This window comes from Panthera uncia (assembly GCF_023721935.1).
Source record: "Panthera uncia isolate 11264 chromosome C1 unlocalized genomic scaffold, Puncia_PCG_1.0 HiC_scaffold_3, whole genome shotgun sequence".
In the NCBI taxonomy this organism is placed as follows: Eukaryota; Metazoa; Chordata; class Mammalia; order Carnivora; family Felidae; genus Panthera; species Panthera uncia.
The window spans coordinates 86,122,248-86,145,766 of NW_026057584.1; the positions used below are offsets into that span (position 1 = coordinate 86,122,248).

Consider the following 23,519-nt stretch of genomic DNA (forward strand, 5'->3'; position numbering starts at 1 on the left):
CAACTATCTATCTGCATGAGGACTGATTTTCTTAATATGCTTCATGAAGGAAAAAAAGCAAGAGATTGAATGCAGAAGCAGATATAAAAAACTAGCTGTCTTCTATTAAGCCAAATTAAAGAGATTTGCCAAGTGTACAACATTCTTATTTTGTTTTAGAAAACATAGTTTTGTTTCCCTAATGGCATATTATTTATGTTAATATGTAATGTGTTTGGGATACCAGGGTGGCTCTAGTCCATCAAGCAACTGACTCTTGACTTGGCTCACGTCATGATCCCAGGGTCGTGAGATCAGGTCCCATGTCAGGATACATGCTCAGCATGGAGAGATGCTTAGAATTCACTCTCTCTCTCTCTCTCTCTCTCTCTCTCTCTCTGCCTCTGCCCCTCTCCCCCTCTCATGTTCTTTCTCTCTCTCTCTCTAAAATAAAAAAATTAAAAAAAAATATGTAATCTATTTGTTATTATTACTCTAAAACAAATGAATGAATAAATGTATTTAATTAAAATATAGTAAATATAGATATAAACACAATATCAAAACCTCTTTGAGGTCTTCAATGGTTTTTAAGAGTGTAAAATGTGTGCATTACTAAAAAGTTTGAGAGGCACCTGGGTGGCTCAGTCTGTTGAGTGTATGACTCTTGATTTCGGCTCAGGTCATGATCTCCTGGTTTGTGAGTTCAAGCTCTGCATCAGGCTCTGTGTTAACAGCTTGGAGCTTGGAGCCTGCTTCAGATTCTGTGTCTCCCTCTTTCTCTGCCCCTCCACCTCTGCTTGCATGCTTGCTCTCTCTCTCTCTCTCTCTCAAAAATAAACATTTAAAATTTTTTTAAAGTTTGAGAACCTCTGCTTTAGTATATCCTCTAACCTGATGGAGTTAATAGTAGTTTTCAGTTTGTCACTGAATCCCACATCATGCCCACATTTAATTTAATTAATTCAAGTATATATATGATATGATAAATTGCCTTAATGGCTTTCATTCTTTGTCCATCCTTGTATCCATCTTCTTTGCCATGTAATTTTTCAGTTCTTCTCACTGTGGGCAGAATGTGATTCTCTGCACTGGGATTAGACAAGTTACATATTTTGACCAATGGAATGTTAGCACATGTAATACAAGGAGAGTCCAAAGCACTAGAGTGATTAGATTAGGCTTGTTTTCTCTTGTTCTCTGCCATCTCTGTAACAAGGACCTGCTTAGCCAACCTGCTGGCTCAGAGTCTTCCTCACCTGAGCTCAGCTTGGATCAGCTGCTCTCCCCACCTCTCCTTAGTAGGCCAAGAGATGCATGAGTGAGTTCAGTTGAGACTTAGCAGGATCTCTATGACTAAGTAATGCCTAGATCAGTTGACACAAAGATGACCAATAAAAATGATGCTGTTTTTATGACTCAACACTGTGTCTCCATATACATTTACTTGAGACCCTAATAGCCTCTTACTATTTGACTTTGCCTTGTTTACTTGTTTACATGGTCCAAGTGTTCTGTATGTCTGCCTAGCAGAATTCACTGTTTTAGAAACTAACCCTCCATTTCTACTGAGTTCCCAGATGGAAAATCTGAAGCAATGAATTATATTACCCAGATTGTACCCAAACAATAAGTTCATTTTAATGGCTTAACATCAAAACCTTTAACTTCCTATAAATCAAAATGTTAAAAGTTTTACTTTGAGAATATAGTGATTCTTTCCACATTAAGACAATTTTGTACATAAACATGAATTTAAAAAAAAATCCCTGATCATTAAATGGGGGTAATAGTTCACTTTGCAAAAATGTTTTACCTGTGAGTTTTTCTATTTTTAGCTTACTAAGTGCATATAATAATTATGTTTTCAAAACTTTAGATTTCCTGCAACTTTGAAGAAACACATCTATCTATAGAAATTATTGCAGTAAATAATTTCAGAGGGGCCAATTTTAGATTTTTCTAACACCTTTTAAAAATAACTAATGTTCAGGAGCCTGGGTGGCTCAGTCAGTTAAGCGTCTGACTCTTGGTTTCAGCTGAGGTCATGATACCACAGTTCATGAGATTGAGTCCTGCGTCTGGCTCCCTGTTGACAGTGCAGAACCTGCTTGGGACTCTCTCTGTCCCTTTCTTTCTGCCCCTCTTCTGGTCTCTCTCTTTCTCAAAATAAATTATTTTTTTTTTTAAAAAAGAATAACCTCAAACTGCTATTACAGGTACTTTCCCTGAACAGAGGGATGCAAACTATGACCTGTTTTTGAAGGTAACCTTGTATTTGAATACAATTAGTTTCATTTGTTTATTCATTTATTTTTTTATTATTTTAAATGTTTATTTATTTTTGAGAGAGACAGCGTGAGTTGGGGAGGAGCAGAGAGAGAAGGAGACACAAAATTCAAAGTAGGCTCCAGGTTCTGACCTGTGAGAACAGAGCCTGACACGAGGCTCAAACTCACAAACAATGAGATGGTGACTTGAGCCAAAGTCAGATACTTAATCAACTGAGCCACCCAGGCGCCCCTCAGTGTTTAAATTTTTCTATGACTACTTTTGCAAGCAGAATTGAGTGGTTTCAACAGAGACCATATGGGTCACAAATCTCAAATATTTACTATCTTGCCCATTAAAGAAAAGATTTGCTGACCCCTAACATATAGAATTAGTTTCATAAAGAAAACTCAATATATTGAAGAGTCAATTAGAAACTTTACTCACTCAAGTGAGTACTCAAGTGGCCAGAACTGGTATCTCATAGAAGAAAAAGTTTTTTACCAGTATTATATATCTGATTTTGTTTTGTTTTGTTTTGTTGTGGGGGAGGGGATGGATTTGTACTTTGTTTCTCTCAGAAAAAAAAAACAGGCAATTCATGTCATAAATGTAGAGAATGATAGAAAAGAAACACAATTAATCTCTATCAAGATTTAAAGAAGGTCAAAATCTGGGTTTGCAGACTAATGTTTAAATTCAGCACACACACACACACACACACACACACACACACACACACAGATTTTTTTGTTTGTATTTTAAGATACATTTTAATATTGAAATTAAATTTAGAAAAAAAAAAAGGTCTCAACTTGACATCCTCTTTCTTGCCAACATTTCTAATTAAAACCAGGTTTTTTTTTCTTTTTTTGTGAAACAGTATTTACAACTCAGTTTTTTATATATATTTTTTTAAAACTCAACTTTTCTTCGAAAACTTAAGAAACAGGAAAGGCAGCATTTTTATTTTATTATCAATTATTTATAAAGAATGTCACAATGAAGAAACAATGAAACTTCACCTACCATATCCCATTATTAAAAGCCCTGTAGTCACATCTGTGGTACCACATTAAAAAATCACTTGAGGCTCTTACAATATGTTTTAATGTATGTACAATTCTTTCCCCATGGATGGCAGAAACATAAATTATTAACATGTAACTGTTTTGAGGAAAGGACCAGAAGATACAAACTTTAATGAGACCACCAAAAAGTGATCTTTCAAAAGTTTCACTAGATGGCAGCATCTTAAAAATAAAGAAAAAACACATAGTTCTCCAAACCCTCACCATACTCATCCAGTTAATATTTTCATTATTTTACCTCTTAAGAGTAGGTAGAAAAACAATATGAATAGGTGAAAACAGAAACTGCTCATTTGAGTGCCTACTTAATGCAATTTTTTAAATAAAAATAAAATATTTTTCAACAGATTTCTATAAAATTATCCAAAGAGCTCACACTGATATTGACACAGCCACATGCATTAAGCTTGCTAAATCACAGTTTTGAGTGCAAGATTCCCTGTGACGCTTCAAAGTTATATTTCAGAATATAACTCACTTTGCTCGGTATGGCTTTTAAAGACCTTTGTCATCTGGTTCAGTCTTCATGTCTCCTGTGCCCTTTACCTACCTCCCTCTATTTGCAAAAACCTTTCTCTGTCTCACTTTGCATGGGTAGCTCAGGTTTTGATGGCAAGGTAACCTCTGTGAAAGATTATTTTGCCACACTCTCTCTTCTATCCCATCTGACAGCCCTGTTTGCATTGCTCTCTTGCAGTAAATTTCCAATCATATTGTCTTCTACTTTTACACAATATGCATGAACTTAAATAATTGTTGAATAAGTAAATGAATAAAAAGTCATACAATTGTCAGTAGATGTTCTCTAAACTGATACTAAATTTTAAAACAATATTATTTGACGCCCTTTGTTCTTGTGGCAATTTTATGTCATAGCAATTTATTCAGACCTACATCTTTTCAAATGAAATTTCTTGGACAATTAATAGTAGTTAAAAATACATTCAAAATCCCTCTGATAAAACAAGGAATATTATGTGTTTTTTTTCCTTGCCATCTTCACTAGCTCAATACGAACATTTTTCTAACCAGTGGACTAATACGCACAAGGGCTGTTCTGAGATTTCCAGGTGAAGGGGTAGCTCACTGTCTCTCAAGTTTGATTCATTATTTGTCTATTTATTAAAGTAAAATATGGGATTGTACAACTTAATTTTTTTCCTGATAAGTTTATTGATTCATTCAGACAAATTGACTTTAGACTGAAACTATTTTGTTTCTTCTTCATCAAAAAAAAAAAAAACCCATAAATTATTAAGACCATCAATAAGCAACAGATTTTAGTGTGAAAAGGTAATTATACAAGATATTACTGGGTACACACAGAGCTGATAGTCAGCTGGTATGCATTGGGATGCTCATATAATTGCTAAAGTAATAAAATACTTGAAATGTTTGTCCTGATCCATTTGAGTAATCACCCATGGTGGTAGGTCCCATGATCCCTAGGAGATAACTGCAGGGATGCTTTCCAGCTAGCTTGTGGCCATTCATACATACCAGTCTCTTCATGTTCCCTCTCTAGTGCATGTCCAAACACCAGTGGATGCCCAAGGCAGTGGCACTAACATCATGGTGGGTAAATTACAGATGCCTATAAGTCCCTTCAAGGCTAGTAAAGAGTACTAGTAACGAAAATGTGACATTTCCATGGCTGTTGGGGGGAACTACAGCTTTCACACCATATCAATCAGGTCTTTAAATATTGTGAATATCATTCCTGGTTTGGTATAAAAATCATAGGAAACAATCAAAGAACTGCAGTGTTATAAATTTGGACAACATTACCTTAAAAAGAAAAACTGATGGCAAACTTTGAGGAAAGTGAACAACAAAAAAAGAAAAAGTTATAGTATATGTGAGTGAGTTCGTGTGTGTGTGTGCGCGCGCGCGCGTGCATGTTGGTCAACTCTATATAGATGGTAAAAACAAATGGTGGATTAACAGTAATAGGTTAACCAGTTATCTCTGATCTTGGGATTCTCCAAAGAAGTTCATAATTAGGGAGTAATTGGATAGTATTGGAGGAAGGTAGGAATGAAGGGGAAGAAGATGAAAGCTAGTAAGTCTTCTTGCCATAGTCTTTTATTTTTTTAAGTTTATTTATTTATTTTGAGAGAGACAGAGAGAGACAGAAAGAGACAGAGAGAGACAGAGAGAACTGCAGGCAGGTTCCACAGTGTCAGCGCAGAGCTTGACATGGGACTCAAACTCATGAGCTGTGAGATCATGACCTGAGCCTAAATCAAGAGTTGGATGCTTAACCAACTAAGCCACTCAAGTGCCCGTCTGCCATAGTCTTGAAGCACTTAATTTTCCAAAATGGATTCAAGTCCTATGATTCAAAAGCATACACAGATGCTAAATAATAATAATAATTATAATACTCAATAAAGATCTCTGTAAAAGGTGCCTCTATCATCTCTGTTAGTATCTCATTTCAGAGTCAGTTTTTATTCTGAAAGTCTTTCATCCAGCCTGAGTTTATTATGTTCTCCAATTTCTTTTCATTTATTCTACTATGAAAGAGTTTAGAGCAAGTGTTCCCAAAATGTGCCACTTTGGCATGTGGAATATTTTGAGCTGAAGGCAATCAAGACTCTGCAAACTTAAGAGAAATATTTACCCTAGTTACTACCTAAGAGAATCTAAATTAGTTTTTCTCAGAATAAGAGTTATTAACAGAGATAAATTTTATCTGAATGGCCCAACTCTGTGGCAGTTCAGACATTTAAATACCAAACATCTGTTCTTCCTGTTGCCGGGTGAATTGCCCACCTCCCCATTGAACTCCAGGCCTCTATCCAATTCCTTAGCTGTGGATGGGATATATACCTCAGTTTACTTTTCTATCTTTGAATCGCTTATGTATATAGGGTTCTCATATGTACAAAATCAAATTTTATTTTCTCCTGCTAACCTGTCTCATGTCAACTTGTTAGACCAGCCAGAACAATCTTTGAGGGTAGAGGAAAATTTTCCTCCTCAACAGTGCCTATTATTCACATTTGTATAAATTGCTATTGTAGAAACTTAAATTAATCCTTTTAGTTGGACTTGCTTAAAGTACATATTGATGACACTGACAAATCCATAGATGAGTAGTCAGAGGTGGGGAGCATGGAGTCAGTTTGCTACTGAAATTTAAAAGAAATGTGTCAGTTAAGAAGGTATGAGACAGAGCCAACAGCTTATGGAGAGACAAAGGGATTTAGGAGACAGAAAAGGCAAAAAAAAAAAATCTTGAGACTCCTAAGTGTTGTGTAATTTGCAGGTAAAAATGTCTTACTCTAACAAAGAGTGTGCTTTCAAGAGTAAATTTCTGCTATTTCTTTTACCAGAAAAAAAGCAGTGATTGTTGTCTCTATATATTGTTGGAAGTAAGTATAAAACTGAAGGGAAAAAAATAAAACAAATTGAGTGGCAGTGTTCTCTTTTAGAGTCTTTCTCCAGCTGGCAAGGACCTCACACAAAATAGTTTGTTTGATTTATTTCAGATACCCAAGATGAGAAAAATAGCTCAAGGTAATTTTTCAAGCTTAATTTAGCTCATTTAATATTTAATGAGTTAATGGAGCAGTCTGCATGTCCTAAGTGTGTCAAAGAATAGAAATGGAATTTGAAAAAGAGCTCAAAATTTACAAAACATGTTTTGATTTTTAGAATAGTTACCCATTATAAATAATTCTTCCAAATTTTCTGATTCTACTTAAATGGGGGCACAGTTGTGCTTTAAACAGCATGTGATCCATAAAATTAGCTTGATCCATCCTTGCTGATGTGTACACACTTATTCATCCACTGGCCAAACAGGTATGTATTTAAAGAAAGATATGAGATTATGTGCAAAGCACTAGCATGTGTCTGTGAAGTTTATAGGGTCCACTTTCAATCAGTCATTGAACACTCTGCTGACATAAGCTTCCTAAATTTGAGACTTAAGATAAGCATAGAAATAATTACAAGATAGTGCAAAAGGTGGTCAATAATACATTTTCCATCATGCTATGAAAATACAATATAAAGACAGATTTAGCCTGACACAGGGAAGCAAGAAAATTTTGATGATGGAGGTAAAGGATTCCACACTCATTTTTCTATAGGAGGTAGTCAAGAAGTATATGAGTTGGGCCTATAAGAAATATTTCACTTTACCCTTTCTTGTAATATAAGCATAAATACATATGCCAGCTGTCACGGCTTCAGTGCCAGGGTCAATAGCTACAGATAAGAGTTGTGCTGAAGAGCTCAAATCCCATTTAATGGGCAGAGCTATTACCCAGCCTTGCCACTTATTCTACACAAATGATGATCCAGTATTGCCAACCTTCTTATTTCTCAGGAGATATTTGAAACTAGGAATTTTTATATAAAACCTCTTGACTTTTTATTGTTAACATGTGATGATTTTTTTTTTAAATATACCATGTTTGTGGGGCACCTGGGTGGCTCAGTCAGGTAAGTGTCTGACTTCAGCCCAGGTCATGACTTCACGGTTCATGGGTTCAAGACCCACATAGGGCTCTGTGCTGACAGCTCAGAAGTTGGAGCCTGCTTCGGATTCTGTGTCTCCCTCTCTCTCTGCCCCTTCCCTACTCACAGTCTGTCTCTCTCTCTCTCAAAAATAAATAAACATTGAAAAAATAGATATACCATGAATGCATGTATAAAGGCTAAACAACACAAATCTTTAGGACAGGTTGTAACCTGTAAAGCAAGTAGTGGTTAAGCTGGAAGAACAGAATTCACATGTGGGAATTCTAACAGGAGGAAAAGCCAAGAATAAAGGCATGGAAACAGAAAGTATGACAACTGGGCAAGAAACCTATGAAACATTTGGTTTAGCTGAAAAAAGTTACATGAAGGAGAACAGAGGCAAATGTGATATTGATAATTTAGGTATATGCAAAATCATAAAAGGCTCAAGTGATTTGGATTTTTTTCCACAAATGGCAGAAGTGTGGTGGTCATCATGTGGGACAAACATGAGGCAGGGCATCTAATAGATATATAGATCTATCAGACACATGGATCTAATCACAGCATTCCCAAACACTGGCAGTTGTCTTTTCAAAGGCATGGTGACTTTTAACATTTACTTTTCTCTTTATCTACCCATCCTGTTAACAAAGTGGATTTGAAGCAACTCTTTAATTTATCCATCACAAGGTAATAATACCTATATTAGAGCCCCATTTAGATGTGAAATGAAAATACGATTTTTCATAAGGTATTTTCCAGTGATTGCTATGTCAATTTACATGGCAAATTTCTCAACTAGATTTACTTATATATGTAAATTTACTTACATACTGAACTTGATAATATTTCAGAGGAGTCAATAGGATAATTCTTGAAGATATCATCCTTAATTTCTTCCCTTGAAGCTTATTTTTACGGACAATATGATAGTAATATTCTTTGTTCACCACCTTACTTAAGATAGATTATTTGCTAAGAAAATGAATATTTTGTCTTCACTCAACTGAGGTTTGATATTCTTTTTTTTATTTTATTTTATTTTTTTAATGTTTATTTACTCTTGAGAAAGACAGAGACAGAGTGTGAGCAGGAGTGGGGCAGAGAAAGAGGGAGACACATAATCCAAAGCAGGCTCCAGGCTCTGAGCTGCCAGCACAGGGCCGGACTCAGGGTTCAAACCCACAAACTGCGAGATCATGACCTGAGCCGAAGTCCAACACTCAACCGACTGAGCCACCCAGGGGCCCTGAGGCTAGATATTTTTAATCTTGTTTGCATAAATAATTTAAGTGATTAAAGGAGGGAACAGTGAAGAGGACATTAAGGGAAATCTCTCATATTTTGTTGGGGACTTTTTTTTCTTTTTCTGCTTAGAGGTATTTTGAAATTGCACTTTCCTTGCTGTGAGGCACAAAATTGCCTTTCCATTCTTACAGTGGTCAGTGAATAAATTAGAACTAGTGTATATATTTCATGTTGAAACACTTCCATTTTCCAGTTTAACAAAGACTTACATTACTCTTCCTTTGATTAATCAAGTGGTATGAACAATGGGATATTGGAGAAAATAGCCTAGGTTTTAGACAACTGAAGTATTTTATAAAATGCATATCATCTACAAAAAATAAAAAACAAAACCCTAAGTGTAATATCTCATTTGGAGTTGGGGGGGCGGGGGGGAGCAAAATGTTTGAATAAAGCTAGATCCAGAGAAATAGTTATCTACCATGGCTTTGATGGGAGTGGCCACAGAGGCAACAATCCTGATTGGCAATGAGGAGGCTTGCTTTTTCTCAGATCTGTAATTCTAAAATAATGTCTTGAACCCAAAATACTCCCTTTTTTTTGAGAATTAATCTGTCTTTCTCACACAATCCATCTAATGAAAAACTTAAAACCTCTGATGAAAACTTCTTAGAAAGAACTCAAAATTTTTAGATTCTTGGGTCCTGATCCTCATCAATATATTTTGACTTATTGTTTGCAGGATCCAACCTGGATGAATTTAAGACTACAGATACAGTTCACTATGTATTTCTGAGTAGAATAATCCTTCATTATTCCCAAAGTAATGGATGTTTAGTTAATGGGACATTTCATCTCATCTCTGGCCTTTTTCCCCTTTTCTCTATTTCTATGTGTATATCTACACTATCGTCTTTCTTTTATCCTTGGATTCTGTGAATAGAACCAAATCTGGGTGAAACAGCAGGAGCTCAGTACAGATGCTTGATTTCTGATATTTATATAAAACCTGTTTTTAACATGACTGAGAGAATAAAGTTAAATAAAAATGATTTCTATGAGAGATCTGAAAAATATTTCATGTAGCACGAAATAAGTCTGGTATCTGGTACCCCCGTGTTGAACTGTATCATGATAGAGATTTTTCAAATTCTTGTATAAGCAACTGCAATTGCCTCTTAACTTCTGTCCATGCTTATCGCATTCCTACTGATTCCTGTAGGCAGGAAATTTCTTTTTAAAATTAAAACAAATTCTAGTTTCTTTACTGTCTAGAAGCTTTCAGTGGCTCTCTGTGGGTCTTCAGGGAGAAGCTCAAGATGTATAATAAAGCTCAATAAGCCCTTCTTTACCTTTGTCTGTCTTATAGATTCCTTTCTTATCATACCCTTTCTAACTGTCCAATCTTTTGTACAATCAAATTATACTAAAGTATTTGCTTTCTGGCAATCCAATCAATTTTTTTTCTTTTTTCTTTTTTTTTTTCTTTTTTTTTTTTTTTTTTGTTGTCTGGAATGGCCCTGCCACAAAACTAGGTACCTGGAGGGGATTTTACCTGGTTAATTCCTACCCATAATTCTAGAATTGTCTCGGGTCTCATCTTCTCCCAGAAGGTCATCTCTTTGACACTCCAGACTAAATTAGGTGTTTCTATTTGGACCTCCATTACTATAAGTTACTACTTAAATATTTACTGATAAAAAGAATGAATACAAGAACCAAATGCATGTCATTCTACTGTAGAGAGTATAGAGACATGATTCTCCTTATGCACTAATGAGAAGATCATATTAGGTGAGCTCACAGTGACTTTAATAGAATAGGTGTATTCATTACCATTTCTAGTAAAGATTAATTAATATTTAACATTCTAATATTAAACTGTTTTGGAAAAGGTTAATTTTTATGCATAAAAATTCATACAACATGCCCAATTTATATTATAGTTATATATACAAACATATTTTGTACTAATTTTTCCTAGCTGATCCATTGCTCAAATCCCATGCAAGTATTGTTGATATTATTCTATCATAATTGTCCTTTACAGAGTTGATGCCCGATCTCTAATAATAGAAGCATCTCAGCCAAGCTTTCTGTAGAATTTTGAGGCTTGGTCAATCATTTGTCTCCTGATAATTGTTTTTAATAAGAATTTAGCCCTTCCTGGGGCGCCTGGGTGGCTCAGTCGGTTGGGCGGCCGACTTCGGCTCAGGTCATGATCTCGCAGTCCATGAGTTCAAGCCCCACGTCGGGCTCTGTGCTGACCGCTCAGAGCCTGGAGCCTGTTTCAGATTCTGTGTCTCCCTCTCTCTCTGACCCTCCCCCGTTCATGCTCTGTCTCTCTCTGTCTCAAAAATAAATAAACGTTAAAAAAAAATTTAAAAAAAAAAAGAATTTAGCCCTTCCTTAAAGATAAATGGATAGTTTGAAGAGGTGATCATTTATATGTGTGTTGTTTAGATGTTTCAGATTTTACTAAGTGATGTTAAAGCTAAACTATGTCTTTCTTCTTAGGAATGGTGTTTTCACTTATATTCCGGCTTATGTCTTACATTATTCTAGATCCAAAATTAATTCCTTTTTATTCAAATTGTTTGGGCTCTACTAGTGATTATTATTTATTAATAATTTAAGCAGCTTATGATTAGGTCTAAGAGATGTTTGTACTCATCCTCAGTGGAAAGTGACACAGGACAAGGTAGAAGCTAATAAATTAAAGTGCAGGTTTGCAAGATTTAGTTTTTTTTAGCCATCATTTGCATTTCAATTTTCAGTAGGCTAAAAGAAAACTAACATGCTAGAATGCATAGAAGTATAGTGAAATATAGTGTAAAAATGTGATAAATAAGGGGATCAATCATTCATTGATTGAACAAATATTTATTGGCACCCACTGTCTGCCCAGCACCATGAGTTCCAGTATGTTGTAGGCCATTTTATATGGCATGGAAGAGAGAAGGTGGAGTATAACCAGTTAGCATTGAGTTTTTTTAGGGATACAATTATTACAATTTCTATTATTCATTACCTAACCTTATAAAATTTCAATCTAATCTCTTGAGTCTTAGCCATGTTGTTTAGATTACTGTTTTGTATTCCAGTATGGAAGTATCCAGTGAGAGTCTTTAGTTTAAAATTCTGAATATTTCACTTTCTGTCTAAGGATCCATTATTTCTTTTTCTGGTAGATTGGATATTCCAATATGACTTTTCTCATATATTGGTAATTGCTAACATTTACTTGAGTACTTACTAAGCACTAAATACTAAGTGTTGTGAGAATAGTAATTTGTTTAATTCTCTTGGGAAACGGGCATTCTTACCTTCCCCAGTTATTAATGGAGAAGTGAAGTGACATTGATAAGTTCATTTAGACAGCCAAACTATGATAGAAAGTAAGGGAGAGACATAAACGCAAGACCAGGTCTGACTCTGTCTCCACTATCTAAACTTTTTATTAATGCAAATGCTACCCTGCACCTCAGAATAAGTATCCTACTCCATCAGCAAGACAAAACACCCGAGTTCCAGGTGTGGCAAAACTAATAGCTCTTATTCTTGAGTGCACAAATATAGCTCATTTCCCAGAAATGTCCATGTGCTAGCCAATGTAATATAAGTGGAAATAAATTTTGTCATGGTTAGTGCTTTTAAGAAGTTCGTATGCTCCATTCACATCCTTTTATACCATTCCTTTGGCTGAATCCAGACGGAGGCTCCAGGGTATACAAGTCTCTACTATAAGACCATAAAAGTTAAAAATTTCTTTACTCATGCTCTTTTCAAGCTACCACTTCAGACACAAACTTGAGTCATTGGAAACCTGGATCACTTCATGAGAGAAAGTGAATTCCTGGCCGCTGCATGACAATAAAAGGACATCTATCACAGTGAAAGCATTTATGGCTTTATTTATTTGTTATCAAGACCCAGTCTACCTAATATACCAAGAATTTCCATTGAAAATAACCTCTATTTGTTACCTTTTTTTTTATCCTAATCCAAATTAAGAAATTACAATTTATGGGGAGTCCATTCATTTCTCCAGATGATCCAGAGATTCTCCCTTTATTCTCTCTCTTTATATTTCATTATGTTGCCTAATCAGTTTCCTGTGAATCATTTTCAAATGCTTTGTGAAATGAGGTAGAAAATAAAGTAAGAAAGAAATAAAAGAAAGGAAGCAAAAAATGAAAAATTAGGAAGGGATGGAAGAGGAAAGAGGAAATAAGTTTAAAAAAAAAATGCCCCATGAGGGTGAAAATGGGAAATACTGTGGGTTGGTAACTCAAACTCTTTCCCAATCCCTTTTCCTTAACTTCTTTCTACTATAAGACCATAAAGGTTAAAAATTTCTTTACTCATGCTCTTTTGAAGCTACCACTTCAGAAGGCAATGAATCATAAGCAGAAATCTGCTAGCTTTTTCTGGGAATAATTTTGCACTTTGGATGAAAGGGATAGATTAAGCCGCATTGCTACTTCTCCTTCCTTCCTTCTCTCTGCCTTAAATAGAATTGTGATATCTGGATTTGGGACAACTGTCTTGTGACCATGATGTGAGAAGCCCAAGAAGAAAAACAAGAGAGCCCTGGAGATGCCATTTAGACGTTACTCAACTGCTTACTGCATCCCAGAAGGCTTCTAATTCAAATCTTTAATCATGGGAAAAAGAAGTTCCTAATTTTTGGCTAATTTCCCACAGGGATTTTGTTTCTTAAAGTATAAAAACTTCATAATTGATTTAGGAATATTAAAGAAAAGACCAGGGGCATCTGGGTGGCTGTCGGTTGAGCGACCGACTTCGGCTCAGGTCATGATCTCACAGTGTGTGAGTTCAAGCCCCGTGTTGGGCTCTGTGCTGACAGCTCAGAGCCTGGAGCCTGCTTCTGATTCTGTGTCTCCCTCTCTCTCTGCACCTCCCCCACTCATGCTCTGTCTCTCTCTGTCTCAGAAATAAATAAACATTAAAAAAAAAAAAAAAAACTGGAAAAAAAAAGAAAAGACCAAACCTGAGAGGATGTAATTAAGAAGTGATTGGTTGAAAAGGCACAGAAGAAGAGCATATTAGAGTTGCCTGTAAAGGTCCAGAAGGGTGGTGGCATGAAATAGTAGGAACATTTTAGGGGGATACAAACTAGAGCATGCTGACTTCAAAGTGCATGTAGGATTTCCAGGTTTAAGACACAGATGAGCATAAATAAACATTTTTGAGTGTGGGAGTACCCTGTAGTTTCACTTGGCAGTGAGAGTGGAACCTCGGCAGTGGTTAAAATCTCTAGGGATAGTAATTCAAAGGACAATGGGGAACAATTACGTTCAGTGGGTGTAGAAAAGAAGAAATGATTAGTAGAAACAAGTAATAGAATATGAAAATTTAGAAATAGAGACGTAAGACAGAGCTCCAAAATAGCGGGTTGGCCAATAATATGAAATAAAGTAGATGGCTTCAAAGAAAAAATAAAAATGTATCTTCAAATTAAGATCTATTTTTGTATGCTGACCTTCCCTTATAATGTGATTCTCTAACCTGATGCTATGTTTAATTTTCCTTGGCCTGCCCCACTTGTCACCACCTCAGGCCTTCTCATTTAAGAAAAGCCTCAGCATCTGAAATTTGTTACATGAATCAAAACTATAGTATCAACTGTTCTTTTGATTCATTAATTATTTTTAATTTTTAGATGATCACTAGACATCTTGTATTTTTTCTATGCTTCAAAATCAATTTCTATACCACCTACAACCAAATAAAAAAGAAATAACCAAATATAAAATTGGGCAAGACACTTGAACAAGTATTTCATAAAAGACAGTACTCATGCAAAAACACATTTGAAAATCCCAACCTCATCAATAGTCAGGGAAGTGCAAATTAACACTACAATGCATTACCATTGCAAACTAATCAGATTGGCTATTGGTGAGGATGTAGAGCAGCAGACACTCTCATACCTACTGATAGGCATATATACCAAATTGATACAACCCTTTGGAAAGTTGGTTGTATTGATTAGGATGGAACATATGTATACCTTATTTCCAAGATTTTCAATTCTAAGTATATATACTTAACAGAAATCGGTGTGAATGATTACCTAAAAAAATATACGAGAATGTTCAGAATAGCATTTATTGCAATAGCCCTCAAGTAGAAATAAACTGCAAATATCTGTCCTGATTAGAATGGAAAACAGGGGCACCTGGGTGGCTCAGTTGGTTGTGTCCGACTTTGGCTCAGGTCATGATCTCACAGTTCGTGAGTTAGAGCCCTGTGTTGGGCTCTGTGCTGACAGCTGGGAGCCTGGAGCCTGCTTCAGATTCTGTGTCCCCCTCTCTCTCCATCCCAACCCTGTTTGTGCTCTGTCTCTCTCGGTCTTTCAAAAATGAATAAACATTAAAAAAAAGTTTTTTTAAAAAAAGAATGGAAAACAAAAATATTGTGATCTATTTCATACACTATAACAATATACTGAAATGAAAAGAAAAACAAAACTACTGCTACCAAAAATCTCCACAAAATTACTGTTACATACAACACGAGTGAATTTCAGAAACATAATAGTGAGCAAATAAGACAGATACAAAAGAGGACATATTAACATGTTTATAGATGGACAAAGTTAATATGAATGGCTACAAGTCAGGAGTGATACCTTTGGTGGGACCTTTGGAAAAAGGCACAACTAAGAATTCTGAGTGGCATAAATGTTCTAGAAGTTTCTTAAAGTGGATGATGATTATAAGGGTTCAGAATAACTCAACAAGCCACTTATTTATGATGTGTGCTCATTTTGGTATATGTGCAATTCCTGTCCCCACTTCCCTTTCACATGATTTTGAAATAAAAACTATTCTTGTTGACTTTCATTGTTCCATCCCAAGATCATTTTGGTTCCTGCCATACTTCATTTCTGGAAACTTTCTTCTTTTTTAAATCTTATTTAGCCATTTCTCACAGTGACTCTTTTATGCCATTTTTTTCCCCAGGATTTCCTAACTCATTTTTGACTGACACCTTTAATTTTCTCTCTGCCTTTGTCTTCAGCTTTATCTTCATAGACCACCCAAGAGAGCTATGTAAGTGTACATTTCAAATAACTTTTCTCAACATCCATTGGGAATGTGGGAAATTGTCTAGCAAGAAAGAGTATAAATGAGTGTTAGAATAATTTTGATAATGGATAAATTGAAGTCTACTCTGTCACCATTTCACTCGCATAGTCTCTGTCACTTCTGTGCAGTTACATTTAGATGGAACTGCTCATTCCTACCTTCATTTGACTGAAAGCTCAATGAGAATTTCATGTGGCAGGCATTTATTATACTTTTTAAGTAAAAGAAAGCCTGAAAAATACCAAGAGAACGGTTTTAGCAACCAAAGTAGTTAAGAATGAGAATTACCTGTGGCACCTAAGCAAACAAATTTATTTTGCTTTTAAATGGGAAATAAAAGAAAATATATATCTGAGCCACCTTCCATAGGTTTGTATTTGTTGAGGTCAGTAGAAGGTGCGAGGGTTCCCTAACTAAACAGTGGAATGTGTGCAATACAGTGGATACTTTACATTCTTCCTTCTCAACACTGGATTTATGAAGTGGGTCCTGTTGTCCCAAATTAACACTTGTGAAAGAGGCTCAGAAAAGTCAAGTGATTTGCCTGAGATCATATAACAATTAAATGACCTAGTTAAGGTTTAAAGCTCAGACTGTGATTCCAAAGCCCGTGGTCTTTCTCCTCTATCTTCCTGCCTCATTTCAATGAAGGTTAATGAGACATGCATGTACACTAAGGGGATCAGGGACTGCTGGTTACTCGCATAGCACTGAAAAATATAATTTTTTATTGACCTCTCTTTATTTTGGTGTTTAACATTTAAAGCCTAAATTAAGAAGACATTATCTTTATATCTTTCGTAATGCACCACCTTCACAGTTATCCATCAAACCAGTTGGAAGCCGTGGTTGGAAATTCCTAGAGACGGCGGATAACGGTGCTAAATTTCTTTTCATTAGTTCTATTCATTAGCTTCAATAACTGAATATATTAACTAGACCTCACACATATATTAATCCCATAACTTGTTAATGTTCAGAAGAAAATTCGATTGTCACCTTTTTAAATGCATAATTTCATTGCTGAATCACATAGAACTGTTATGTAAGGATTTTAAATACAAATTGTAACTGTTGAACATTGATCCTCTGATTTCCTTTTTCAGGCAAACAAACACTAAAAACACTTTTTTACAAACACTTATATAAAAAGATGCAGTTTCAAAATAGTAAGCAATTTAAGTGTGATTTAGTAATATGAATGGAAAAATTCTCATTATTGGCAGGATAATAATTTCTCAACATTCTTAAGAACAAAGTGGCTTTTTAAAAGTACACTGTGTAAAAATCGACTGTTAACTTTTATTCTGCATCTCCCTTTCTTTGAGCACCTAGGGTTAAGTGAGAACTGAGTTATATTTAGAATGAGTTATAGCATGACAAAGTAGTAGGGTTGTGTTTCGAACAATCTTGGCATATGCAGTTATTTTCTGAAGTATTCTGTCTGGTGCCTGGTGATGGCGTAACTCAGTACAAATGACATCACCTGCATGCAGAAACCTCACCTGTCTTACTGATTAGAGGGAGAGCAGAAGGTAGTAAGGAAGTGAGGTCATAGAAGTGACAAAAAGAGGTTTAAAAAGAGATGCCTCAAGCAAAAGACTACAGATTTTTTTTTTTTTAATGTAAGACTTACTGTGTTGTTTTGTTTTGCTTTTAACTGTTGAAATAATTTTACATGGGTGCAAACAAAAAGATTTCACTACAATGTGCAGTTAGCATACTTCTCAGTAGAGTGACTTTTTTGGGCAATGTGGGAAGGAGAAAATGATGTGCATACCTTTGCTTGTCCAGCTTTTGTGATGGCAGGTATATTAAAGAGCTGTCCAGTGTAAAAATGTACCCCACTGAACAGGATCACTGCAATTGAGTCTCCTTCCTTTTCAATTACTTCAAGGATATCCTCTGTTCTCAATGTTTCTTCCCCCTAAAGTCAAGTTAGACACAAATTACACCAAATCCACAATAATAAATTTATCACTTCAAATTTTCCAATCTAAAATTCACTTTGATGGAGCACCTGGTGGCTCAATCAGTTAAGCGTCAGACTCTTGACTTTGGCTCAGGTCATGATCTCATGGTCCTGGGATCAAGCCCCATGATAGGCTCTGCACTGAGTGTGGAGCATTCTTCAAATTCTCTCTCTCTCTCCCTCTCTCTCTCTACCCCTCTCCTACATCTGTGAGTATGCAGGCTCTTTCTCAAAACAAATAAACATAAAAAAAAATAAAATTCACCTTGAACTTTTCCCACCTAAGAACAATCAAAGACAATTTTTTTTTTCAGATTAATGGTCTTCAAAAATCTGACAAGAGAGCAGAATTTTTGTATGGTTTTTGTTATAAGAAATGATAATAAAATAATAAAAAAATGTTTATAAAGTAAAGTCTTCGCAAAACCCTACTCACTTGAGTTTTTTCTTCAGTTTTTCAATTAATCTTCAATATCTCCATACCTACGAATTGTTTTCTCCTCCTTCCCATCCAGTAAAATATCAGAAAGTACTAGAAGTCCATGAAATATTAAATGGCGAAAATTTCTTGAAAATTATTATTTCATTTATCAACCTATCACAGTATTTTTTCCAGGATAAAAAATCCTTATAGATCTTTCATCTGAATATAACCTAATCAATATTTTCTCTTACTTTAAGGAGAAACTCTCCTCCACATTAATCTAAGGATCAAGATCCAAAAATGAAGGGAAATATCAATAAAAGTCAATATTATCAAGGTTAGTTTTCCCTACTTCTCTCCAGCTAAGACTAATTATTGCTTACTTAGAGAAAATGGCTAATTAATTTAGATTTGGTCTTGCAAACAACTTGAGCAAAAAGAAATCAGCTAAATAAATACAAAGTATCTACTTGTCCTAATCATTCTTAATCATTCATAAAGTTTTTATGAATTTTCTACTGTGCTAAATCTGACATAGTTTTGAAGTCAAAGTATAATTAACTCCATTAATATCTGAGGGAAACTCCTTAAGGTATTCATAAATTTTCCTTCAGTTGTTTTAATTTTTGGTAACTGTTGCTATTTGTCCATTACTATTCCCATGTTAGGCACATATATATCACAAATACAGCACACACTTTAATTTCTACTAGAAGCTTGGAACTTGTTTACAAAATTGAAATCTATAAAAATGGTATCAATGCTGAAATCTCTAAATTGTTAACTGATGTATACTTTATATGTAAAAAGAATGATTTCAGTAATTGTAAGAAAAATTCTAAGTAAAATTAATAGCATGGTAATCCAAAACCTTTTTCTGGGAAGAATCTAATATATTTGTCCACCATAATTTCAAAAAGAAGATTAATAAAAGTATTATATATTAACAATCTATATATTTGAGGATTCAGTATAAAGCAAATAAGAAATATATTTTTTAATGGCAGAATGTGGTTCTCTCTGATGTTGAATTTCTCTGATCTCGTAATGCTAAAGAATGCTCCCAAGATTATGATTAACTCATGAGGTTCCACAACACTTGTCTCTCTTAACATTAAAACGTCTGGTAAATTAGTGGCTATATTCATTTTTAGTAGAAATTAGCAATTTTTATATGAGGTATGAAATAGATATGCTGTCACAGGTATGAGAACTTTCTATTCCATTAATCTATTGCATGTTGGCAAATAGAACTAAATGGAGTAGATTTTAATTTCTCAAAGTATTCCGGATTGAAAGAAATAATTGTTCAACATTGGCTTAAGAGCCTGGGAGCATCATTTGTGAGACCTACCATTTATTCTGTGTAGATCTCTTGATGCCAAATTACACAAGCTACAAGGTTCATATGTCAAAGTCTGTGCAACTTAGCCTTACATACATCTCTATTAATGTAAAGTGCACAGTATTTTAGATCGTAAACATATGTCAAACCTGATTATGTGTTTCCTTTGTTACCTGTTTAAATATGAAGGTATTGCAGAGAGATAAAGTAACTATCTCAAAGTCCCTTGCCCGATAAGTTGATGGGTCTGGGATTTCTGTGGAGTGTATTAGCCAGGCTGAAAAGCCCAAGTCCTTTCCACTAAACCATATCCCTCTTTACACCCGCTTTGAGTCAAGCACAAAGGACAACATCTGATACTTAGAGTAAAAAGAGATATTTCAACAAATATCATTTTAAAGGCATCCATAAGCTATGGAGCTTGAAACTGAAAATGATATATGTAATTTGCCATCCTTTCCATCGCACTGAAGAAAATGAGACTCTAGTGGTATTCAAAGGAAAATAGTTTGCTTGTAACATGACTATCCCTTGAAACATGAAAATAAATACACTTCTGAGTTAATTCTCCATTGTAAGCAAAATTAGCTAACAGTAACAGAAGTATAGGTCTTTTATATTTTCTTGAAAGTTCTATTAAAGTAATGAAGATAATAAACTTTTGAGGACACTGAAGAAAAAAATCAATCCCAAATAGAAGCATAATGAATATTTATTTATCTTTCTCTCATACCTCTCTTGGCTTTACAATCCGCATACTCTTCTCAATGTTAAGTCCATGTAGTTGAAGCTGTGACTCAACAGCATACTGGAAAAGAAGAATGATTTATTAAATCAAGTCCAATGCACAGAAATACATTAAAATAACTCCAAAAAGAGATAATAAAATGACAATAAAAGCACACTATTACATTAACTTTAAGGTCAAGGTTAAAAGTGACTAAACAGAACACATCAGAGAAGAACTGCTTAATATAGTTTATACACAGGAATCTGAACATTCCTTGAAGCACTACATTTTTCATCTAGACTTTAGGGTGTTCCAAGTGGTTTTTAGAAGATGTTTTGTCACCTAACTTAAGTCAAAAATGGAGCTTACAAAATAACCAGAGTGAGTACTGTGGACTTGCTATGTTTGAACTAGAGTATAAAAAGGGCTTACCCTAAAAAGAAAGGCTTTACCCTAAAAAGAGTAACTAATAAAAGGAAAGATCAGAAATTTCCCTTCCCTGAGCCTACAGGATATGAATGGGAACAGGAAATTACAGGGATCCTGAATTTTTCTCAATATCAGGGTTTTCATCCTTTTTAGTGAAGTAATGGCTATTAATTTGATTAATAATGTCAATAATATATAATTATTAAGCAATAATTAATATTAGGGTTTTCATCCTTTTTAGTGAAGTAATGGCTATTAATATGATTAAATGACTTAAAATTACAAGATGTGGGTTAGAATAGTTAGCAGTGATAACAGAAAGACAGAAATCAAATTTGTCTAGCACTAAATCTGAAACACGCAATACACTTTTAGTTGTGTCTCTGTCTGGAACAATCAAATTTCTTAAAGTAGCAAGATTTAATGAACAACAAAAAAAAATTTTAATCTTTAATAAATATTTTTTTCAATAATAAAGCAGCAATAATTATGCTAGCATGCTATCGACAAATACAAGTTTATATCCTTATTCTATGTAGCTGAAGGGGTAAGCACTGGGGTATGTATTGATTTGATTTCATAAAATAAAACAGCAACAAGAGTTAATAAAACATTTATAACTGCACTTGATTTAAACCAGCAGTTCACTCAATGTTTTTAAAAAGACTAATAAATCAATGTTCCCATTCAATCCTTTCCTCCCCTAACACATGTTTTACTTGAACAGAAGGAAAAAAAAAAAGCTACATTCTATATTTTAAAAATGCCTAATCAAAAGCACTTGACAGATGTTTTTATTGTAAGGTTACTTGAAAGAGATTAGTGAATAAACATTCAAAGCAGGCAAATGGTGTGCACCTCTAGGAAGAGTAGAAAGAATATAAATATAATTTGAAGAATCCTTACATGATCTGAAGGGAAGGCTTTGGCTTCCAAAAGAATCTTATACCGTTTTGGTGTAGGCTTAAAAAATGATAGCTGCAATGAAATGGATTTATTGAGAAAAGCATTAATGCACAATTTATACCTGTGTTCACTGTATACCACATTACTTAATTACACATCTCCAGCATTACTTAATTACACATCTGCATGTCTATCAAGGGTACCTTTGCCAATTAGCCTTATTTCCAATGAATTACAAAAAAGATAAAGGTATTGGTTCATTACATTTATCAATGGAAAAGCAAATTTGGGAGACAATGTGAATCAGATAAAAACAAATTTTCAAACTTTACCTAAATTTTAATTGATAAATTGTATTCCTAGTGCTTTTAATGGTGATTTCTCTATCATGAGGCTGAAATATCATGTTCTATATAAATCTTATTTACATTGATTTATCTTAGGCTGTTGATTTGGTTTCTGGTACATAATATTTCCACTGCTTTATGATTTTATGAGATTTTATTTTAGGTCCAACTAAAAGTACCTCAGGCCTGACATGAGACATTTGGCATTTTAGAGGCACCAGGGAGAAGTGGCTTATTTGTTCAGGGGGGCCTTTCTTTTCCCCCCACAGTTCCTAGAAGATAACAATAACAACAATAGCAATGGAATGATTGCTGCTGTTAACTCAGTGTTAATCATTGGCCAAGTGCTAAAGCAATTTTCACATATCACATTTCACCCTTGTGTATACCTGCAAGATAGGTACTCTTGTTCTCATTTTCACCAAGGAGAAAATGAAGATTTAGAAATCACTAAAATCTTGTCCAAGGTCAAACAGACATTAAGTTACTTAGCTAAGAATCAAACCCCAGGGCGTCTGACTTAAAACTATGCTATTTACCATCATGTTTAACATAATTCATGAACATGTCCCTCTGGGGATATTTCATAATCATTTCTTCATTTCATTAAAATAAAATATTAATACAGTCATTGTGCACCTTGGTTACATAGACATGTTTCCAAAAACTTGCTTAAAAATGAAAATATTTTTCAAAGCCTCAAGCAGTTACTATAGGCACCATATTCCAAATCAAGAATATATTTGACATCGTAAGGTATACATATTCATTAAGTACTTAGGCAGTATGAAACACTTTATTTTTTTTTTTAATTTTTTTCAACATTTTTAATTTATTTTTGGGACAGAGAGAGACAGAGCATGAACGGGGGAGGGGCAGAGAGAGAGGGAGACACAGAATCAGAAACAGGCTCCAGGCTCCGAGCCATCAGCCCAGAGCCTGACGCGGGGCTCGAACTCACGGACCGCGAGATCGTGACCTGGCTGAAGTCGGACGCTTAACCGACTGCGCCACCCAGGCGCCCCAGTATGAAACACTTTAAATACAGTAACTCATTTAAGGTATTAGATCCCTTTTCTCCCAGCAGTTTTATTTTTTAATTCTTTTTTAACCTACTCCTCCAAAATTAATCTACAAAAACATAACTGATCCATAATCCCACCCTGCTAACGTCCAGCAT

The 23,519-nt window shown here is 34.8% G+C and overlaps 1 protein-coding gene across 1 annotated transcript in view; it reads right to left on the reverse strand.

Annotated features, from left to right (window-relative positions):
- The window catches only part of KYNU (kynureninase), a 115,906-nt gene that overhangs the window by 52,045 nt on the left and 40,342 nt on the right, over nt 1-23,519 (reverse strand). The window contains exons 6-8 of the mRNA XM_049615675.1: nt 21,993-22,064; nt 20,661-20,735; nt 17,967-18,113 (exon numbers count right to left, since the gene is read on the reverse strand). Coding sequence (XP_049471632.1) covers nt 17,967-18,113; nt 20,661-20,735; nt 21,993-22,064 — 294 coding nt within the window. The remainder of the gene's footprint in view (nt 1-17,966; nt 18,114-20,660; nt 20,736-21,992; nt 22,065-23,519) is intronic.